The sequence below is a fragment of the Fundulus heteroclitus genome, chromosome 14, assembly GCF_011125445.2.
Source record: "Fundulus heteroclitus isolate FHET01 chromosome 14, MU-UCD_Fhet_4.1, whole genome shotgun sequence".
In the NCBI taxonomy this organism is placed as follows: Eukaryota; Metazoa; Chordata; class Actinopteri; order Cyprinodontiformes; family Fundulidae; genus Fundulus; species Fundulus heteroclitus.
The window spans coordinates 24,431,143-24,449,422 of record NC_046374.1 but is presented as its reverse complement, the minus strand read 5'-3'; the positions used below and the strand labels follow the sequence as shown (position 1 = coordinate 24,449,422).

Sequence of the window (18,280 nt, the reverse complement as noted above, 5' to 3'; positions counted from 1 at the left end):
TTAGCATCTACCGTGGCGTAAGCAGAACCCGGTGATTGGGACTGACAGGGTTCACCTGAAATCCAGAGAAAAAGGCCGCCGCTTCCCCTCCTGGATGACGTCAAGCTCTTTCGGATCAACAGTCGCCGGCCGCGCCTACGACTCGGCCAAACCAGAAAGGCCTGTTCGGCTCCGAGAGGCAACCCAACAAACAAAACGGCTCTTAAACGCCACAGCATTGTTTTTCCTGCGCCGCTCCCGGGGATCGCCCGCTGTACGACAAACGACGCTCTGACGTGATTAACCATCAACTCAGGGTGTCTGTGTGTACGAGGGGAACTCATGAGCAACTCCTCCGTATGTGTAAGAACGTGATAAAGGGATGGACCTCTGTGTGTGTGTGGAGCAGGATCCCTGGTTACAGTTGCTTTTCATCTGACTGGCGAGGTTAAAGGCCTCATTCGTGGCTTTCTGGGAGTGAAATGAAGGCGTCTGCAGCTCAAAGCAGACGACTCGCAACAGACCAAAAACAAAAAAGCACCATATTGGCAACGTCTTCGCCGAATCGCCTCTGATGTCCCGTTTGAAGAAAAAAAAAAAAAAAAAAAACAACAAAAAAAACCTCACACTCATGTGTATCGGGTTTCTCGCTCGTAAGCTTGCTGCTCCGTGATGGTGTCAGGTGAAAAAAAACATCGACCCGCTACGCTCCAATTACCGACATGTTTGCTGGCTCTTTGTTGCCGTGGAGCTTAGCAGCGTTTTATAATCTGCGAGCCACAGTGGGACGGGTTCAGCGGGTCAAAGCAGAAGAAAACAAAGCTGGGAAACAAGACAACTATGCAGTCGGTGCATTGCTCATATGATTCAAAAGCTAAATGGAACGCCACGCTATGCTAGCTCACAGGTGGCACAAGGGTTTCTAGACTTACCACAGCAGGAGGTGTTACTAATCTTATTCTTTCAAAGTTCACACTAGGGCTGGGCGATAAATCGATTAATTCGAATTTACAATTCTTTAAGATTTCATTTTTGGGAAATGTGGATTTTATTTTGCCAATACACTCATTGGGTTTCCATGAAGAGAACAGCATGTGATGCTGAATATATGTTTAGGCAAATGTATTGTCAAAATATTGTTAAGTAGAAACTTTTTTTTACCATAATACAAGGTACTTCATTTACTTATTTACTTTTTTTTCAAACTTTAGTTTGAAGTTCACAAGTGCAGTGAAGCCTGTTCTTAGCTCAATGTGTAATACCACTAGCAGCAAATGTTATATTTTCATTGTTTATAATGGCACGGCTGCCATCTTGTTTTACAAGCATGTTTCACAGCTTGTTTTTTAGTTGCACTTTGAATTCAGGTCAACTCCCTGACGAAATGCCTGACATAAAAGCAAGGTTTTAAAATAATTTCTTTAATTTCTTTTTATGAAACAAAACGGAGGGATAAAAATTGATTAATCGTATTTGGTATGATAAAATCGGAGATTTATTTTTTAATCCATATCGCCCAGCCCTAGTTCACACAAACACAACAAGCTCCTTTAGCCCCGTTAGCGGCAGCTGTTTTGCGACGGTTTAATGCTAAAAGTGTCAAAAGTACGTAAAACGTCGACGGTCTGCCAAAAGTGGTGACCGTAGACAACACGCGGATAGAAGGGAAATCTTGAAGTATTTTCATCACCCTCCGTCACATTACACCACAGCGCCGTATATATAAAAAAATGGCCCAACGTTAGCCGACTTCCCTGTGAGTACGGGTCTCAATAACGCCGGGGCACGTAGGTAGGCACCACTGAAAATATGAGCCACGGGCGGCGCTGCACGGATCCGATTTCAGCCCGGTTCCTGTTCAAACACAGGCCGACTGAACCCGATATCACTGTGACGTTTCAAGTTATAAAACCCCGCGTTATCTGATGGGACTTTCACGAGAGAGAAACCAAACAAATGGTTTTGGGATATTGTTGCAAAAGAGTTTTCAGAGAAAACTCCCTGAACGTGGAGTTATTCTTCGAAATACTTTAACCCTTCATCCTGACATGTGAGGGGAGTTTCAGACCTGCACTGCACCATTAGACAGTTTATACTTAGACTTTTTAGTATATAAAAAAAAAAAAAAAAAAAAAACATTCACTACTGAAATTGTAAGGATTGAGAAATTTACCCTTTATGAAACATGATTAGTAATATTTAAAGGTTTCAATGTATCCCCCTACAAACTGGTCATTATCTTAAATTAGGACAAAAACATTAAAATAAGGTTGACTTGGAGGGGGGAGTGATGACAGAGATGCAACTATGCCTTATATGATGTGGACATTTAAATATATATGAAATGGTTAAAAAAAATTAAATAAAAATTCTTCATCTTGACGATTTAAAACCAATCTGAAATAGCAGAACGTGTGTGAATGAGGGTCAAACATGCACCGTGTTTGTAAACCTGGTTAAGGCTTTTAAAGAGCACGATTACACAGGGCGTTGTCGTCATTTCTGATTTAGTTTCAATTCAGTGTTTGCGTTTTATTTATCTAAAAATAGGTCACTAAACAACAGCATTGAATGGTCAGGGCTGCATTTAAGATATACGTTTTGAATTGCTTGACAATCATCGATATGATTTCTATTTTATCGATGTGTTTCGTTTCTATTTCGTCCACTTGTGTGGTTTTTACTTTGAATATTGGACATTACTATACGGTCCATTTTAGTGTCTTTGCCTTTTTTTTTTTTAGGTGCGTCTCTGCGCTTTCCGTCTGTAAATTGCTGCCGATACCGCTGACTCTTACCACGAAGGGATGAATAAATCAATAATTAAGTCTCATGGTCCTGTATGAACCAGTTCACTGTTCTGCTTTAGCAGTTCAGCGCATACAGGGTTTCCCCTTAGGAAACCCAGGGGTCTGCAACCTGTGGCTCATTATAACTTTGGCGACAAATTATATTACTATTATGGTATTTAAATGTAATAATGATAATAAACGCGGGTTTTAGCAGTTTTTTCCTTGGAATAGTTTTTAATTTTCACAACAAAATGATGCTGAAAGTGCCAGTAATATTTAATTTTAAATCAATATTTTTTTCATTATGTTGTAAACTTTTTTTTTTTTTACATCTTTATCCAAAAATAACATCCCATCCATCGTCTTTTTTTTTTAAATCTCAAAAAATAGACATAAAAGGGGGCTTCTTTAACGATGAAAACATATTTCCTACAGTAGATCTTTATCTAAAATTATAACAACATCTAAACTCTAAACGAGTTTATTTCAAGTGGACTGTAGGCAAAATGGCTCTTTATACTGTAAAGGTTGCAGGACTAACCTGTCTGGGTGTGATTCAAATGCTGAAAACAAATCTTTGAGTCACTGATTGTGATAAAATACCACCTTTTAAGTAAAGCTGTTACGTTAAATAGAATAATTTAAGAGTATAGGCTGCAAAGAGAACGAGGGCAACGTGTGGATGTGGTTTTAGTCCGCGGCGTCCTAACCAGACGATAAATGCACACAGCAACCAATGAACTGGGTATTACAAATAACACTTATGCGGCTGTTATTTGGACATTATTTCTATTATCAATAATATTGTGACCCTCAAACAGGACGGGTGCCGTTGTTGCATCAGCTCACGAAAGGTCCTCGTATTTTTTTTACATCAAACCAGTCTGGTTTTTGTGCCCGTTTTCCAACCACTTCAATAAAGAGGAGGATCCGGTCCGTTGGGCCGGCGCGCGCCTCCCCAAGCAATGACACAAAAGGACGAAACAAATAGGACCGACCAGTATTTCTAGCTGCATGTGTGTCAGAAGACGCGGCGCGAAGGATGAGAAAGACGACACTGTAAAGCAGGAAATCAGTCGGCCAGGGGAACCCTAATAATGCACTGCAAAAATAGACCTAAAAATAAGAATTTTTTTTCTTGAAATGAATGCATTTGTCCTTGATTTGAGCAGGTAAATAGGACTATTTGCCAATGGAATAAGATTTTTGCACTTAAAATAGGAACAATTCATCTCCATCATCTTATTTCAAGTGCAATATATCTAATTATCTTATTTTAGGGGTAAACATACTCATTCCATTGGCAAATAAACCTGCTCAAATCAAGGGCAAATACATTAATTTCAAGAAAATTTTACTCATTTTTAGTTCTCTTTTTGCAGTGTGGCAGCAACCTTCTGAAGCTTTCACACAGAACACCCCCCCCCCCCACACCAAACAACTAGTTTTGTGATCAAAACGATAAATAAAAACAGCCACGGCTTCACACTGAAAGCAAATCTACTGTGTTTTTTGTTTTTCGGGTCATGCGAGGGTTCCTCTTCAGCAAGTTCCTCAAACCGACCGCCGCTATTAACGAGCCAACATGTCCGATCAAAGCCACTTAACATATTCTGCCATTTAACGCCTCTGAAAATGTGTCGCAGCCCCCCCCCCCCCCACCTCCATGTCCCAAAGCTATCTCTCTCGTGACATGCCTGCTGACCGCTGATGGCAGCAGGACGTCTTGGCAGGTTGCTTTTTTTCGCTTCCACCCTGTCCTCAATCTGTTAACCCAAAGATTGATTAGGGGTAATGTGTAAAAAAAAAAAAAAAAAAAAAAAAAAAAGGGGGGGGGGGGGGGGTTAAAGTGGCAGAAACCACTCTGAACAACAGGTCCCTGCTGTGTTTTCCCTGCAGGCGGCAACTCAGAGCACCGCGGTGCCATTTGGTCCTACGTCTTGAGACCCGACACCAAAAGCTTTCTATACATGGCCTCACAGAACGGCCTGTTTGTGCGAGGAGTGCACATCTGTGACCTTTGACCCACAAAGCCCAGCTAAGAGGCGACAATGATCAACAAAAATAAATAAAAGCAACACTTTTCATTCTGAATGGGAAGTTGGGCAAGTGCAGATGTGATCGGGTTAATGAGTAGACGGCTTCAATAGGAGGCGAGTCACAGGGTGTTGTTTTTTTTCGGGTTGGGGGGGGGGTGGATTCAGGCCACAATCATCACCCCAGACCTAAAAATCAGGGAATCAGGGAATACATTTTCTATTTTTTTTTTTTGCCCTTCTTCTTGACTCTTGCCGTATCGTCCATGGCCCTTCACTAGAGAGACGGCGCTCACAGAAGAAACGTCATCATAACGAGACGATTCTAGACTGTTATCTGCCTTCATTCGGCCTCCAGCAAGCAGAAAGAAATGAAAAAAGGAGAGGGTGGGTGGGGGGGTTCATTGTTTACATTTTTTCAAAAAACATTTTATATGCGTCTGGCTGAACAGTGGCACTGTGACCACTCCTACAGTGCTGAGAAGATCTTCTGTGTTACATTAACGCATATATATTATTATTATTATTTTTTTTTTTGTCTGCACCATCAACACCAAGTTAAATTCCTTGTACGTGCAAACCTACTTGCCAATAAACTTGTTACTGATTCTGAAAAATATTGATCTGAATCCCAAAATCTAAAAGAAAAAAGCAATAGGAATTGTCTGTGTTGCCAGGTTGGGGGCTGGTTTCCACCATATTGGGCTTCTTTTGAACACATTGCTAGGGGGAAAAAAACACTTATTTAGGAAGCTTTCACAACATTTTTTTTTTGTTTTTTTTTAGAAAGAATTGACAAAATATACCAAAATGCCACCTCCCTGCGCTTATTTTATCACTTGATTTACTTCTGAAATGTGTCGAATCTGTCGATGAATAATAGTCTCTGCATAATCAAGTGTCACTATAAAATTATATCGGTCAATGTTATAAATGCCCCAAATGGGGCAACTTATAAATGTTTAACGGCTGCGTGTGACTGAAGTTAGATTTACAACTCGTGTTGGGAGGCTACTGATAAAAACGTTTCCGGTTGATGTAACGTGATCGTTAAATGGGATCTTCTGAGTTATTCGGTTGCCTGATTACGCATTTTGTAGGGAGTCTGTATGCTAAGCGTTTTTTTGATTATTTAATAATACAAATAAGTGAATCTGTACAAGCAAAGAACTTGCTAAGTTATAACCTGTTTAAACGGCGTAACGTTTAAACATTAAACCGGCGGGTTTAGCCGCTCTGAGCTCGATGGCAGCGATGAATATCAGCTGGAATAAGAAACCCGTCTGCCGTTTCCAGGTATGACCCAAGAGGCCAAAGGACACAACGCGTGGACCGCACACCCACATCAGCGTATAAAAACTTTCTACCGGACGCCCGAGCTGCTTTAAGTCATTTCAATAGCGGGGGGAATGGAGGAAGTGGAGAAGTAAAACTATCTTTCTAGCTGCAGCTACTTTCCCAAGACAAATCTGAATTAACATATTAAGAAGATTTTAACAAAATAATAAAAAGCAGATTAAGTCCAGATTTAAAAAAGAATAAATAAAATCTCTAAATTTACAGGCAATCCCCTTCCTTCAGCTGTACCGTTCAATCTTTTTTTATTAACACCTCATTTAAGTGATGTTTTCCCACATGTAATATAGAGTGTTGTCATTTCAAATCTGTGACTCTTCTTAAATACTCCCAGAGCTCTAGGCTGGGGAAATAAACTACAGCGAGACGTTGGTGTTGAAGTATTTATCTATTTTAAGAGGACCAAACGTTTTTCAGCTCATAATCGCCGCGATACGTCCAGCCTGGAGCTTTAAAGAGTCTCCGAGCAAAAAAAACGCTTCCTTTCACCGAGGCCAAAATTCATCCAGGGCTAAACACTTTGATAGACTTTCTGATTTTGACCACAACTTCCCCCAAAAACCAAAGCATAAAAACCAATTTTCTTGTCATATTATCCCTTCTCTGTAACCGTATAAGATGGCCACGGCTCAATAATTAAACTAAAGGTTTTATTCTGGCTCTGTGCTCCAGTAAAAGGTGCGGCTAAACACCTACATGTGGCCGACGTGCTTTTTCCCTTTCACAGAACAGCGGAGCTGACGACCTGCGCTGTTTCATGTGCCAACACACTCGGGTTGACTCGCCGAGGGAGATCAGGGTATCAACAGATAACGTCTGACAGCTTTCTGCCTTTACACGGAGCGACGCCAGCTGACCTTTGAACCCTCCAGAGTCCACCGCCAGGAAGCCTCCCTATTGGCCGATAAGAGCGAGTCAGCGGCCCACACACACCTGAGCTCGGCGTCTCAGTTTAGAGACTGGAAAACTCTTGTGACGAAATGAAAATTATTGAAAGTTTTCTCCCCCCCATTGCTCCTGTCAGTAATAGAAACATATTTTTGCTTGAGCTTTTTTCTTTTAATGACTCTTTTAAAGTTTCCGATGTTTACGTTCCCTACACCTAAAGTAGCAGCTCAAAAGAAATGTGTCGCGTCGACCCTGTGCCGGTATCAACACCGTCCACAGGAAGCGTCAATATTTCCAGCGTTCCTGAGAAACCTTTTCTGTTTTAGAGGAAAAAAAAAAAAAAAAAAAAAACACACACACCATGTGATCCTTGTCTACAGCTATCCTAGCAACACAACCAGAGGCTTATAATCAGTTTCCAGACGAGCTCTAAACATCTCAGGCCTTTCCGGCGTTACCTGAACGACACCGGCCTACTAAACATCTATTTATGTGTTTTAATCACTGCCAGTTCACAACTAAATGCATTCAAAGAGAAAAAGAGATCCAGTTCATATCTATATAAACCTGTTTTTTTTTTATCTTTTAATCCCACAGCTTAGAAAACCTCAACTCATGCAACAAAACTTTTTTTTTTTTTAGTCTTCAAATCCTTTGCAAAGCACAAAGTGATTATTCGGGTGTATTTAGGAGCCCCTGAGCCTAAGAAGAGATAATGGGGCATTGTTTGACATCACGTGATGATGTGTATTGTTACAGAGTTCATAATCACTTCCTGCACCTGTAGAAACCATGAAATGACAGCTGGGCCTCCACCGGCGACTTGAAATTAAACACGATGAACCTTTTTTAGGCGCTTTCGTACTCGGATTAAATTTACAGTAGCTCAGAGCTGAAGTTAAAGCATTAAAACCTCGTTCTTGTTGTTAATGATCCACCACCGCGACAAACAAGCACTTCCTGCCGGGAAATATTTGTTTTTTTTTTCCTCCCCCCCGTCAGTGAGCACCGGCCCCGTGCGACATAACGCGCAGGCCGACTTGCTCAGCGCGAACTACTTCAGCATTTCCAGTTTGAATTGCAAATTAAGAGTCTGCGTGTCTCTAAAAAGCCTTTAGGTTCCCCTTCTACAACAACACGAGCGGCCATTGCTCCTAACGCCAAGGATGCGCCCGGCATTAACTCCTCATGTAGCCTGGAGGAAAAAGCTAATGGTTTTTAGCAATTATGTAACAAAAATTAAAGATAATAAGATGATCCAAGTGTCTTTAGTTTAAACAAAAACGCAACATTTACTTCTGCTACTCTGGATGAAATATACATGTATGCATTTAATACTCATAAGTATCAATTTATTTGTTGATAGTTTGATACATAGGACTGAACTTTCAGCCTTTTTGCTCTTTATAGAGTAACCCACGTGTTTCACGTTGGCTGCTTCGTTATTCAGGCTCAGTGCTTATAACCTACTACAGGTAGTTACATTAATAGGAGCGACAAGTGGCACTCCTTCAGTTTTCACACCACGTCTGGATGACTTTTTTTTTCCTTTTGTCACCAGAAATATTCCGAGATGGATGAGTTGACCCTTTATTTGTAAATTTGTAAAGCCTTCTTTCAGCCAGAAGACTAAAAGAAGAGAAAGGATAAACGTCTGTTGTGTCTACCTGTATACGTTGTTTGTGTGCAACCTGAGCCAACGTCCGTCTCAAAAAAAATAATAAATGGCTATTTTCAATCTTGACACTTTTGTTGAAGATTTGCTTCAACAAAATCCCAATCTACACGACAGCAAGAGTTTTTTTTCTCCCTTTCATCAACTAAGTAGTCCATTGGTATAAATGTACAGACCAACATGTTGATATATAAGAACATGCTTCATCAGCCCATGCGTCAACAATAAACTGAAAAATATAAGAATCCTATTCTCAGGACTTAACTGTGATGTTGCAGCTGATAAAGATTACAACCTACATGCAGTTTGGTTTTAAAATTAGAATAACCCATCGACAATTTCATGGAGAAAATATGCCGTCCAGTAACATTTGGTGGAAAACCTTTGGCAACAGGGAGAGCGCTTTTGTACTTCTGGGGTAAAGCTACAAGCGCAGACCTTCTGTGTGGCATTGAAGCATGGCGAGGGTTCAAAAACCACAAAAAAAAACAAAAACATCACGTCACAACATCCGTACAACTTTAAGTCCTTTTAACGAGATTCCAGAGCGAACCACGGGTCTAGCCCTGCTCCTCGTTGCCCAACACTTCCGGTCAGCTGGCTGAAAGCGCTGCAACCAAGTTTTTCCTTAAAATGAACCAAAGGACCAATGGTACAAAACCACAAAGAGAGACTTTAGTGGAAACTAAGCCGCTACCCTGATGAGGGCAAACGCTGATACCGCCTAAAGTCGACTGGCGGGTTACAACGAGCCAACAACGGTGCCATGCTGTGACACCGGCGTGTTTCCACCCACGCCTGGTCACAAGTTTTTAGGTCAGAGTGTAAATAGGGGGACATGAGTTGCCTTGTTTACTTTTTCTAATTACCCTACACATTATTGAGATCATCTGTTCAAATGGATCACTGCCAACAACTACTACTACTAGTGCTTCTATGCGTTTCTGATCCTCTGCGCTGGCAAATACTTCACGAACGCGACCAATCGCCTGCGCTCGGACGGGTCAAAGCGGCAGAAAGTCGCCTAGGAAGACCTGTCAGGGCAGACAGACGAAACAGAAACCTGAATTTGCTCTCCTACGCTACAAGGAGTGGGGAATCCAGTGTAATTGCGTAGGTAGGCTGGTGAATCACTGATCCGTGGCTAAATAAAAAGACAACAAAGACAGAAGAAAGGCTGATAACAAAAAAAAAAAAAAAAAAAGAAAGCAGAGACTGTTTAAAGCCAGAGAAGGCCCACCAGCACTCCACCGCTGCGGACACATTGCCCCTGACTTTATTCAGGGAGAATCGTCTTACCTGCCCTGTTGAGATCTCAATGACTTGCCCCTGTGAGGGCCTTGTTGACATTTTTCTCCCACCCCAGACACGCTGGAGAAAACCGTGAAGAAAGGCCGATCGATCAGCGTCTCTTGTTCATTTAATGCAGCTAATGGCGGAGTGGTGGAGGGTGGTGGTGGTGGTGGGGGAACCTCCAACAGAACGTCCCCCGTTGAATCAACAAGTTGAATCCCACATCAGCGGCTAGTTGGGAGAGTTAGCCGGCGAGCTAGCGACTAGCTTGTAGCAACTGCGTGTCCCATGGCTGTCAACGGCCCTCGGCGCAGGAAAAATCGGATGTTTTTGTTTCCACCTGAGCTTGCTGCTGGGTTTAAAAAACATTCAGGTCCAAATAAGCATTTATAGGAGGAAGGGGGGGGGGGGGCGAAAAGTTTTGCGGAGTGGTTTCCGGGACGTTTCTGGGCTAGCTAGCTAGCTAGCTTGTTGTGCTAGCCTGGAGGAAAAAAAGTTGAGCAACGGTTGAGCCGAAACAGCAAAAAAAAAAAAAAAAAAGGGCAGCTTAATTCTTAATGAAACCAAAAAATATATATATTTATATATTATTCAACGTTGTCCCCACAGCACTCCTCGACGTCGTTTCAGTTTGCCACCCCTGTGCCGACAGGTTCGGTTTCTCTCTCTTCCCCCCCCTCCCCTTGACGGTTCCGAGATTAGCTCCGAGGTCCCAAAAAAACTTTCAGGCCAAAAGTTGTTCCCGACTCTTGACAGGACGAGGGAAAAAATAATCCGCACGGGAGATTCCTGGAAGGAGACGCGAAAGGCGAAACTTTGTCCAGCGGTGACATTGCAGGCGAGCAACGCCGGAGTGAATGCGTCGCGTCGGCTAGCCTGTTAGCCCAAAAAGCGCTATTTCAGACGCCTCTTTCATGGCAATGCTTTAGCTAGTTAGCTTCTATCGCCCAGCGACAGACCGGAGTGGCGCTGGCTGCCAAAAGGGCGACCCGCAAAAGAAAAAAAGAAAGGAAAAAAAAAACCTTATAAATCCACGCAAATTACCGGCGCTTTTTCTGTCTCGCGTTGCGTGATTGGAATAAGGTCGCTCACCGAGTGCTGCACTGCAGTGTGGCGATATAGCAGCAGCTCGTCCCGTCGGTGCGCCGACTGAAGGAGGAGGAATCATCAAGTTGTTGAATCCATAGCGGGCAAACTGGGGCTTTTCTTCTTCGGGAGGTGTGTGTGTGTGTGTGTGAGTGAGTGTTACGGGCGGCAGGAGGAGGAGGAGGAGGGGGGGAGGCAGGAGCTGCGCCCCGAATGCGGTCTATCCTGCCCTGATACCGGAACAAGCCAATAACGGCAACATGGCTGCTTGCACCACGACCGAGAGGGAGGGAGTGCTGCGTTCGGTTTTTCTCGTTTTTTTCCGAATTTTCGCTCCTCGGCGCCCAGAGGTGGGAATTCCGAGCAGTTCCCCGGGATCCGACTCAGTTAGCTCGGCTCCCAAACGATTCTTCGCGTGCGCCTTCTTCCCGGCGTTTAAAATTAAACCAACTTTTGATATATGTGCACACATGGAGTGTGGGAAAAACAATTCATGTATGCGTGGTAACTGATATTTCCTCATCAGAAACCAGGAACAAAGAGAGGTTATTTGATTGAAGTCAATTTTAGTTGTTTTTGTGAATATAAATGCTGCCTTGAATTTAAAAACAATAAAAACATGAATCACTGTCAAGGTGATACACATAAAAAAGCGCCCTCTACGTTCACAGATGTATGCAGAATTGTTTATGAATATGAAACGAGTAATTTTTTTTTCCTTTTGCCAATTTAAACGTGAAAATAAAGTGAAAACAATACATTTCACTGACCACATACATTAGCACAAAGAACCACTAACTTTTGGTTGCAGTTTTTCACTTATCAGATTCTGATGAGAACATCCAGTTGCCAAAGCAAGCATAGGCTGTTCATAGTCTGTGTTTGTTTTTGCTAATTGAATTTGGATCAGATCGTTTGTTAGCCAGTGTTTACACTTTCGTGCATGCTTTTAAAGTTTTTAAGACTTTGGTCCCAGCTTATCTATCCAATCTATTTAACATCTACACACTAGCCTGTGCATTTAGATCGGCATTAAGTTTTTTTTTTTTCAGGACTTCCAAGATGAATATAAACAATAATAAAGGGAAACTTCACATTGTATTTGTTCCCACTGTATGGACTCGTTTATTTACCTTTCGGTGCATTCTCCATTGACTGTCTTCGTCTTTTTTTTGCCTTTCAACTTAAGCAGATCATGATACCTCAATAAATATAAGTGTTTTTATTCTATTATTATTATTATTATTAATATATTTTATCACCTTTTCATGGCAAAACTGTGAAGCACATTGGTAAGGTTTAACTCTTTTAAATATGTAATACACATAAAATAAACAGAATCGACTAGTTAGGTTTTAATCCATAAACATTTACCCATGTTTAATGTGGAAAAAATGGGATTGTTAAAAAAATCATTGTAAATTCATGCAAATATTTTGCCAAACGCTTTGGCTCAGTCACAGCCGGCACATTTATTTGACCACAAGTCATTCAGGTTAACAGCAGGTGCTGGTATGAATGGACTCAGAGGAATGCATTAGACATTAAAAGCCATATTTATTTTAGTCTCATCCATATCGTGAGAATTTAAAAGTATGAATAATACAAGATTAACAATATATATATACATTACACATCAAAAAATATTACACTTGTCATCATCATTGTGCTACAATGTGTTTGTTTCAGTGTTTCTGGCGGCATAAATAATACTTCGTAGAAGCTTTGTATAACTCTCGGCGTCGACAAGAGGTGAAGAAACGTGTCCGAGCAGGTTGGAATGGGTGGAGAAAATCGTGAGATGTGTTGTGCGATAAAAGAGTATCAGTGAGAATTAAAGGAAAGGTGCTCAAGGTGGTGAATGTTATCTGGTTCAGAGACGGTGGCAATGTGGAAGAGACAAGAGGCAGATCTGGATACAGGAGATATGAAAATGTTGAGGGCCTCTTTGCGAGTGATGAGGATGGATAGGATCAGGAATCAGTACGTCAGAGGGACAGCTCATGTTAGACGTTTTGGCGATAAAGTCAGAAAGGCCAGACTGAGATGGTTTGGACGTGTACAGAGGAGGGATAGTAAGAACATCAGTAGAAGGATTTTGAGGCTGGAACTGTCAGGCAGGAGGCCTAAAGGAACACCACAGAGGAGATTTATAATGGGGGGGAAAGAGGACATGAAGGTAGTTGATGTGAAACAAGAAGATGCAGAAAATGGGGTTAGATGGAGACAGATGACTCTCTGTGGTGACCCCTGAAAGGGAAAACTTTGCTAACGTGATGTAGCCGCTAGCTGTGCAGCAAAGCTAATACTAGCATGTAAATAGGTAGGAACTACTAATTATAGTTACAACAATAACATGGCTAATTAGTTGTCAATTGGCTAAAATCAGTAAATAAATGATAACCTAACAAACTTTAAAGCTATGGCCCCTGTAATTTTTTTTAACTGCTACCTTCCTGTAGCGGCGAGCTGTGTAGCAAAGCTAATACTAGCTTGTACATAGATAGGAACTACTAATTATAGTTACAACAATAATCTGGCTAATTAGTTGTCAATTGGCTTAAATCAATAAATAAATAATAACCTAACAAACTTTAAAGCTGTGGCCCCTGGAAGTTTTGTTTTACCTGCTACCTTCCTGTAGCAGCGAGCTATGCTGCAAAGCTAATGTTAGCTTGCTGACAGACGCAAGGTAGGCATGTTTGTAGTTCTAGTACTGAGTACTAGAACTACAGTACTAAGTACTAATAAAGGTGCAAAGGGTTAACAAATTCCAACAAATTAACAACTAAGGTTATCAAATTAACTGGGAATCCTTGTTCTTTGCAGGGAAGTTGTAGTAAACAGTACTTATATTAGTGCTTTACACTTATAGTTAGTGATGTTTCTGATCAATTAATGCCCCTTTAACAAGCATAGGTAAGGGGTTCGTCATACATTGTTGCACATTTTAACACTCTCTACCTAACTCCAGTTCATTCCACTTATGGGCCATTAATTCTTTACAAAATCTAAAATACCCTTGCTGTACCTAGGTGTGATAGTGAAATGCAGACTGCAGCCTGAGATATTTTCAAGTTACCAAGCAACAACAGTGGGTTGCCTCACATAATGTGGCCTCCCCTGATAAAGAAAACGAAAAAGGATGCACGATCGGTCGGCTGGGAGATCTGCAGAGTCGCAAATAGTCACACAATAAGAGGATGTAACAGGCAGAAAATAAAAGAAGAATTCAGGAAATGAAGGGCTCCGAGAGACTGGTTCAAAACGACTGGGAGGGAGTCCAACTGGCAGGATTTCCCGATGAATCAGGGGGAAAAATCACCTTCCACACTTGGCGGGAGGACACTCAAGGATAGGTGCAACGTTGAATTATATTTAAATGCCTGCATTATAACATAAAACCATTATATTTTCTTTTTGGAGAAAAATGTAAGCTTTTTCACCAGACCAGTTTTAAAGGGCATTTCATTTACTTTTTGGGAGGAAAATCTGACAAATGATGCCATCTGTAGGCTGTTGGTATACATTACAATGCCATATCTATCTATCTATCTATCTATCTATCTATCTATCTATCTATCTATCTATCTATCTATCTATCTATCTATCTATCTATCTATCTATCTATCTATCTATCTATCTATCTATCTATCTATCTATCTATCTATCTATCTATCTATCTATCTATCTAGTATATTTTTAAGTTCACTGGACAAGCATTTGAAGGAAAAACTGAAGTCACTTGTTTTGGCTGTCAAATGTGTCTGACTAGCTAAACCAGGGTTTGTCAGCCTGCAGCTACAAAGCTGCAAGTGGCTTTTAGACAAACTAAAAATAAAGATAATATTTGCAAATGCATACTATAGCTTTTTTTTGTTTTTTGTTTTTCATGGATTGATTACATTAAATTTGTAATGACAAATGAATGACACTAAAAGTACCAGTAATATATCTTTATATCTATTTTTCTAGCCATTAAATTGAAAACAATGATCTTTTTTAAATTATTTTCCACAAATATCAACATCCCATAGAAGAGAATGTGTCTATATCTCCTTTTGGTATATATTTGATGTTTTTTTTTTTTTTTTAACAAATTGAAAATAAAAAAATATTGTGTTTTAAAAAAAAAAAAAAAGAGAGATACAAGTTGTCTTTTTTAAAAGGCCGTGTAACATTTGTGACTCTAAAGGAGTATTACTTAGTTGGACTGAGGACAAAAATGGCTTTTTGGATTTTAAAAGCTGCAACCTGGGCTAGACGGAAGATTTTTCAATCTGCTGTTTTTTTAACACGAGCTTGATAATGTTTTCTGACAACCTCCACACATCACCAGGTATTTGAATTCATATCGGTGTTTCTAGTTGTTTGAGTTTCAAAATCACGACGTCTGTAACTCAGCGGAGTGGTAATCATCAGATCCTAATTTTCCCTAACACTGATCTAAATTAGATTTATGAGCAGCGGAGCGCAGACATTCCAGCTGTAAGGAGTTGATTGCTGGATAATAAACAAACCCTGGAGGGAATCAACAAGAAACGTCACGCACAGTCAGTGAGGAAGAGATAACACTAATTTGACTTTTATTGATAGTAACTAAACAGATTCGGTGACAATTTTTTTTTCATTTTATAAAATGTGGTCAGCACAACAAAGTATATTTTTCAGCTCTTAGGATTTAAGTATCAGGACGTGATAAAAAATATCAGGTGTTTCTTCATCTGCTTTGTTTTTTTATGAATAAACAGTGACGGTGTGGAATCTGCTGTATGGTTTTGTACAATTATGGTTATATTCATATATTTTTTTGGAACCAGTTAAAGATGAGATCATTCTTATCATGTCCTGATGTTTTCGTTTCTCTTTGATATTTGTAACATTACCACCACAAACTTCAATATATTTAACTTGGCTCTTAGACGGTGGACCAGCACAAAGTAGCGCCAAATTTTAAAGGTAAATGACAAATATTAATTTCTAAATGTTTTAAAACTAGATGTCGGAAAACTGTGACGTGCATTTGTGTGTAGCCACTCTGTGTCAAAACTTTGTAGAAGCACCTTTTGAGTTTGTTGGGAGCAGTGATGGAAATAAAGTCTAACAGCTGCAAGGAAGAAGGATCTGCGATAGCGTGACTTTGTGCACATAAGATGCGACTGCAGGAGCTCTGCAGCAGCTTCACGCATGGGGTGGGAGACACTGTCGAACACAGACTTTACATTTCACACATCTATTCCGTCTCCCACCACTTGCCCTGGGTCAAGGGGACATCCAGGACAGAGTCCACCTTCCTGATGAGCTCATCTAACTGCTTCCTCAGCAGTAGAAAAGTGCCGTCAGTCAGAAAGTTTGTATTTCTAAATATTTTTCTTCGGCTCCAGTAGCCATATTAAATAACCAGTTAATGTCATTAATTAAATTTTTTTTGTGTCAAATACATTAATTTTAAATGTCTCTATACTGAAAATTGTGAAGTTCATTAGACAGACATCCATTAGGGCAACAGAAAAGGTTGTATTCTTAATGACTGAGTACTTTTTTTATCATAATTATAATATTATTGTTTTATCATGTCTCTTCAGCTGTTCTGATTCATGATGAAAATGACAGATCCGCTAAGTTAAGATCAAGCAACTGTGATGTAACAAATGTTGGATCACAATACTTAGTTTCATGCAGATGAAACACTCATCTTTTAAGAAATGGCTAAATTATGCAGATGTTAACAGAGGTGAACAAAATCAAACAGATAACTTGCAATTCTTCAAAAAGAGCTTTAATGTAACTCAGATTATATGAGCTAAATTGAACCCATCAGGAGGGAAATGTCTCCTCAGGTCTAAAAGCAACGCGATGAAAGCCGTTTTACTTTCAGTGACACATTCAGAGGAAGAAGAAAAGTGGAGTCAGTTTAATGCTAATTCTCTTCAACATGTCGCACAGTTTATTGTCAGCAGGCTTCGACAGCAAGACTGGTTTCCATTAACAGAGCAGATTTATTGCTTCCCTTTTCGACATAACTTGTAGCAACAGAAATCACAAATGAATCCTGACTGTTTATTTTTAGTAAACCTTTGCCCAAACTGATAAACTTAATGATGAAGGAATACGAAAACACACATGATCTAAAGTATTTGATAAAGTTGCTGCATTTAAATAAAAGGACTCATGAGAAAATACATTTTCACCTGCTATCAGAATCCGGGTTATTCGGCCACGATTGAGAGCACAATTAAGGAATTTTGACTTTGATTACAAGCTCTCAAAGCTATTATGTTTAAATATTGAAAGTTTGGAGGAAATCAAAAATAGGGATAAAAGGAGCATTAACTACATATGTATACCTTTTTGTTTTCAGTATGTAAAGAGAAGAGAAAAAAGGCAGTTTGTAGTAGAGCAATATGCTTCATTTGTGTCACAGCAGTGAATCTGACTGCTGAGGCTGCAGGGTGTTCAACAGAGAGATAGCCTTGGGGAATAATTAAAAGAAATATTTTCATTTTTTCAAGCATTTTTTTTTATTTCTGGGAGATAAAATATAAAATACACTCAGTGCTTTATTTCAAATGCTATTTAACTGTTAAATATTCATCTATTCCTTACCTGAAGCCGCTTACGTGTGCAGGGTCACTGTTTTCGGACTGTGAGAGGAAGCCGGAGTACCCGGTGGGAACCAACACATGCAAAGAGAGAACATGCAAACTCCATGCAGAAAGATTTGAACCCAGGACCTTTATTACTGCAAGGCATCAGTGCTACTGTGGAGCCCCCTCTTTAATATGTGGTTCCACACTAAAAAATTTTTACAAGAAACTAATGTAATATAAAGCAGCTTCTCAGTGCTGCATTCCCAACGATGCAGCACTCTGTGGCGTAAGGAAACAAAAATCATTACATTTACCTTTTATGTTGTTTTGCCCATTCAACATGCATTTAATGTTTTTACACACACACACAAAAAAAGAACAATGCAAACATCTCCAATATTAGATCAAAAACATTTGTCAGCGGTTAAACAGGCCAGACAATTGCTCCAAAAACGTCCCCGTTTAGCTCCGTCTCTAAAGACAAGCCTAGAGACTCGTTAAGTTTGTTCTTTTTTTTACTAAATAAACCAACGATCAAACTCACTGAACAGGGATTTATGGGACTCAAAAAGTGAAGGCGAAGAA

At 40.2% G+C, this 18,280-nt stretch overlaps 1 protein-coding gene across 9 annotated transcripts in view; it reads right to left on the bottom strand.

The window, feature by feature from the left end:
* Window positions 1–11,391, bottom strand: part of mark2b (MAP/microtubule affinity-regulating kinase 2b) — an 80,638-nt gene extending 69,247 nt beyond the window's left edge. For 7 of the 9 annotated variants that reach the window (XM_012862556.3, XM_012862569.3, XM_012862595.3 and 4 more), the window contains exon 1: window positions 10,026–11,391. In XM_012862556.3, the coding sequence (XP_012718010.2) occupies window positions 10,026–10,076 (51 nt within the window). In that variant the 5' untranslated portion in view covers window positions 10,077–11,391. The remainder of the gene's footprint in view (window positions 1–10,025) is intronic. The other 2 variants (XM_012862613.3, XM_012862604.3) reach the window with 2 other exon arrangements.
* Between the last annotated feature and the right edge of the window lie 6,889 nt (window positions 11,392–18,280).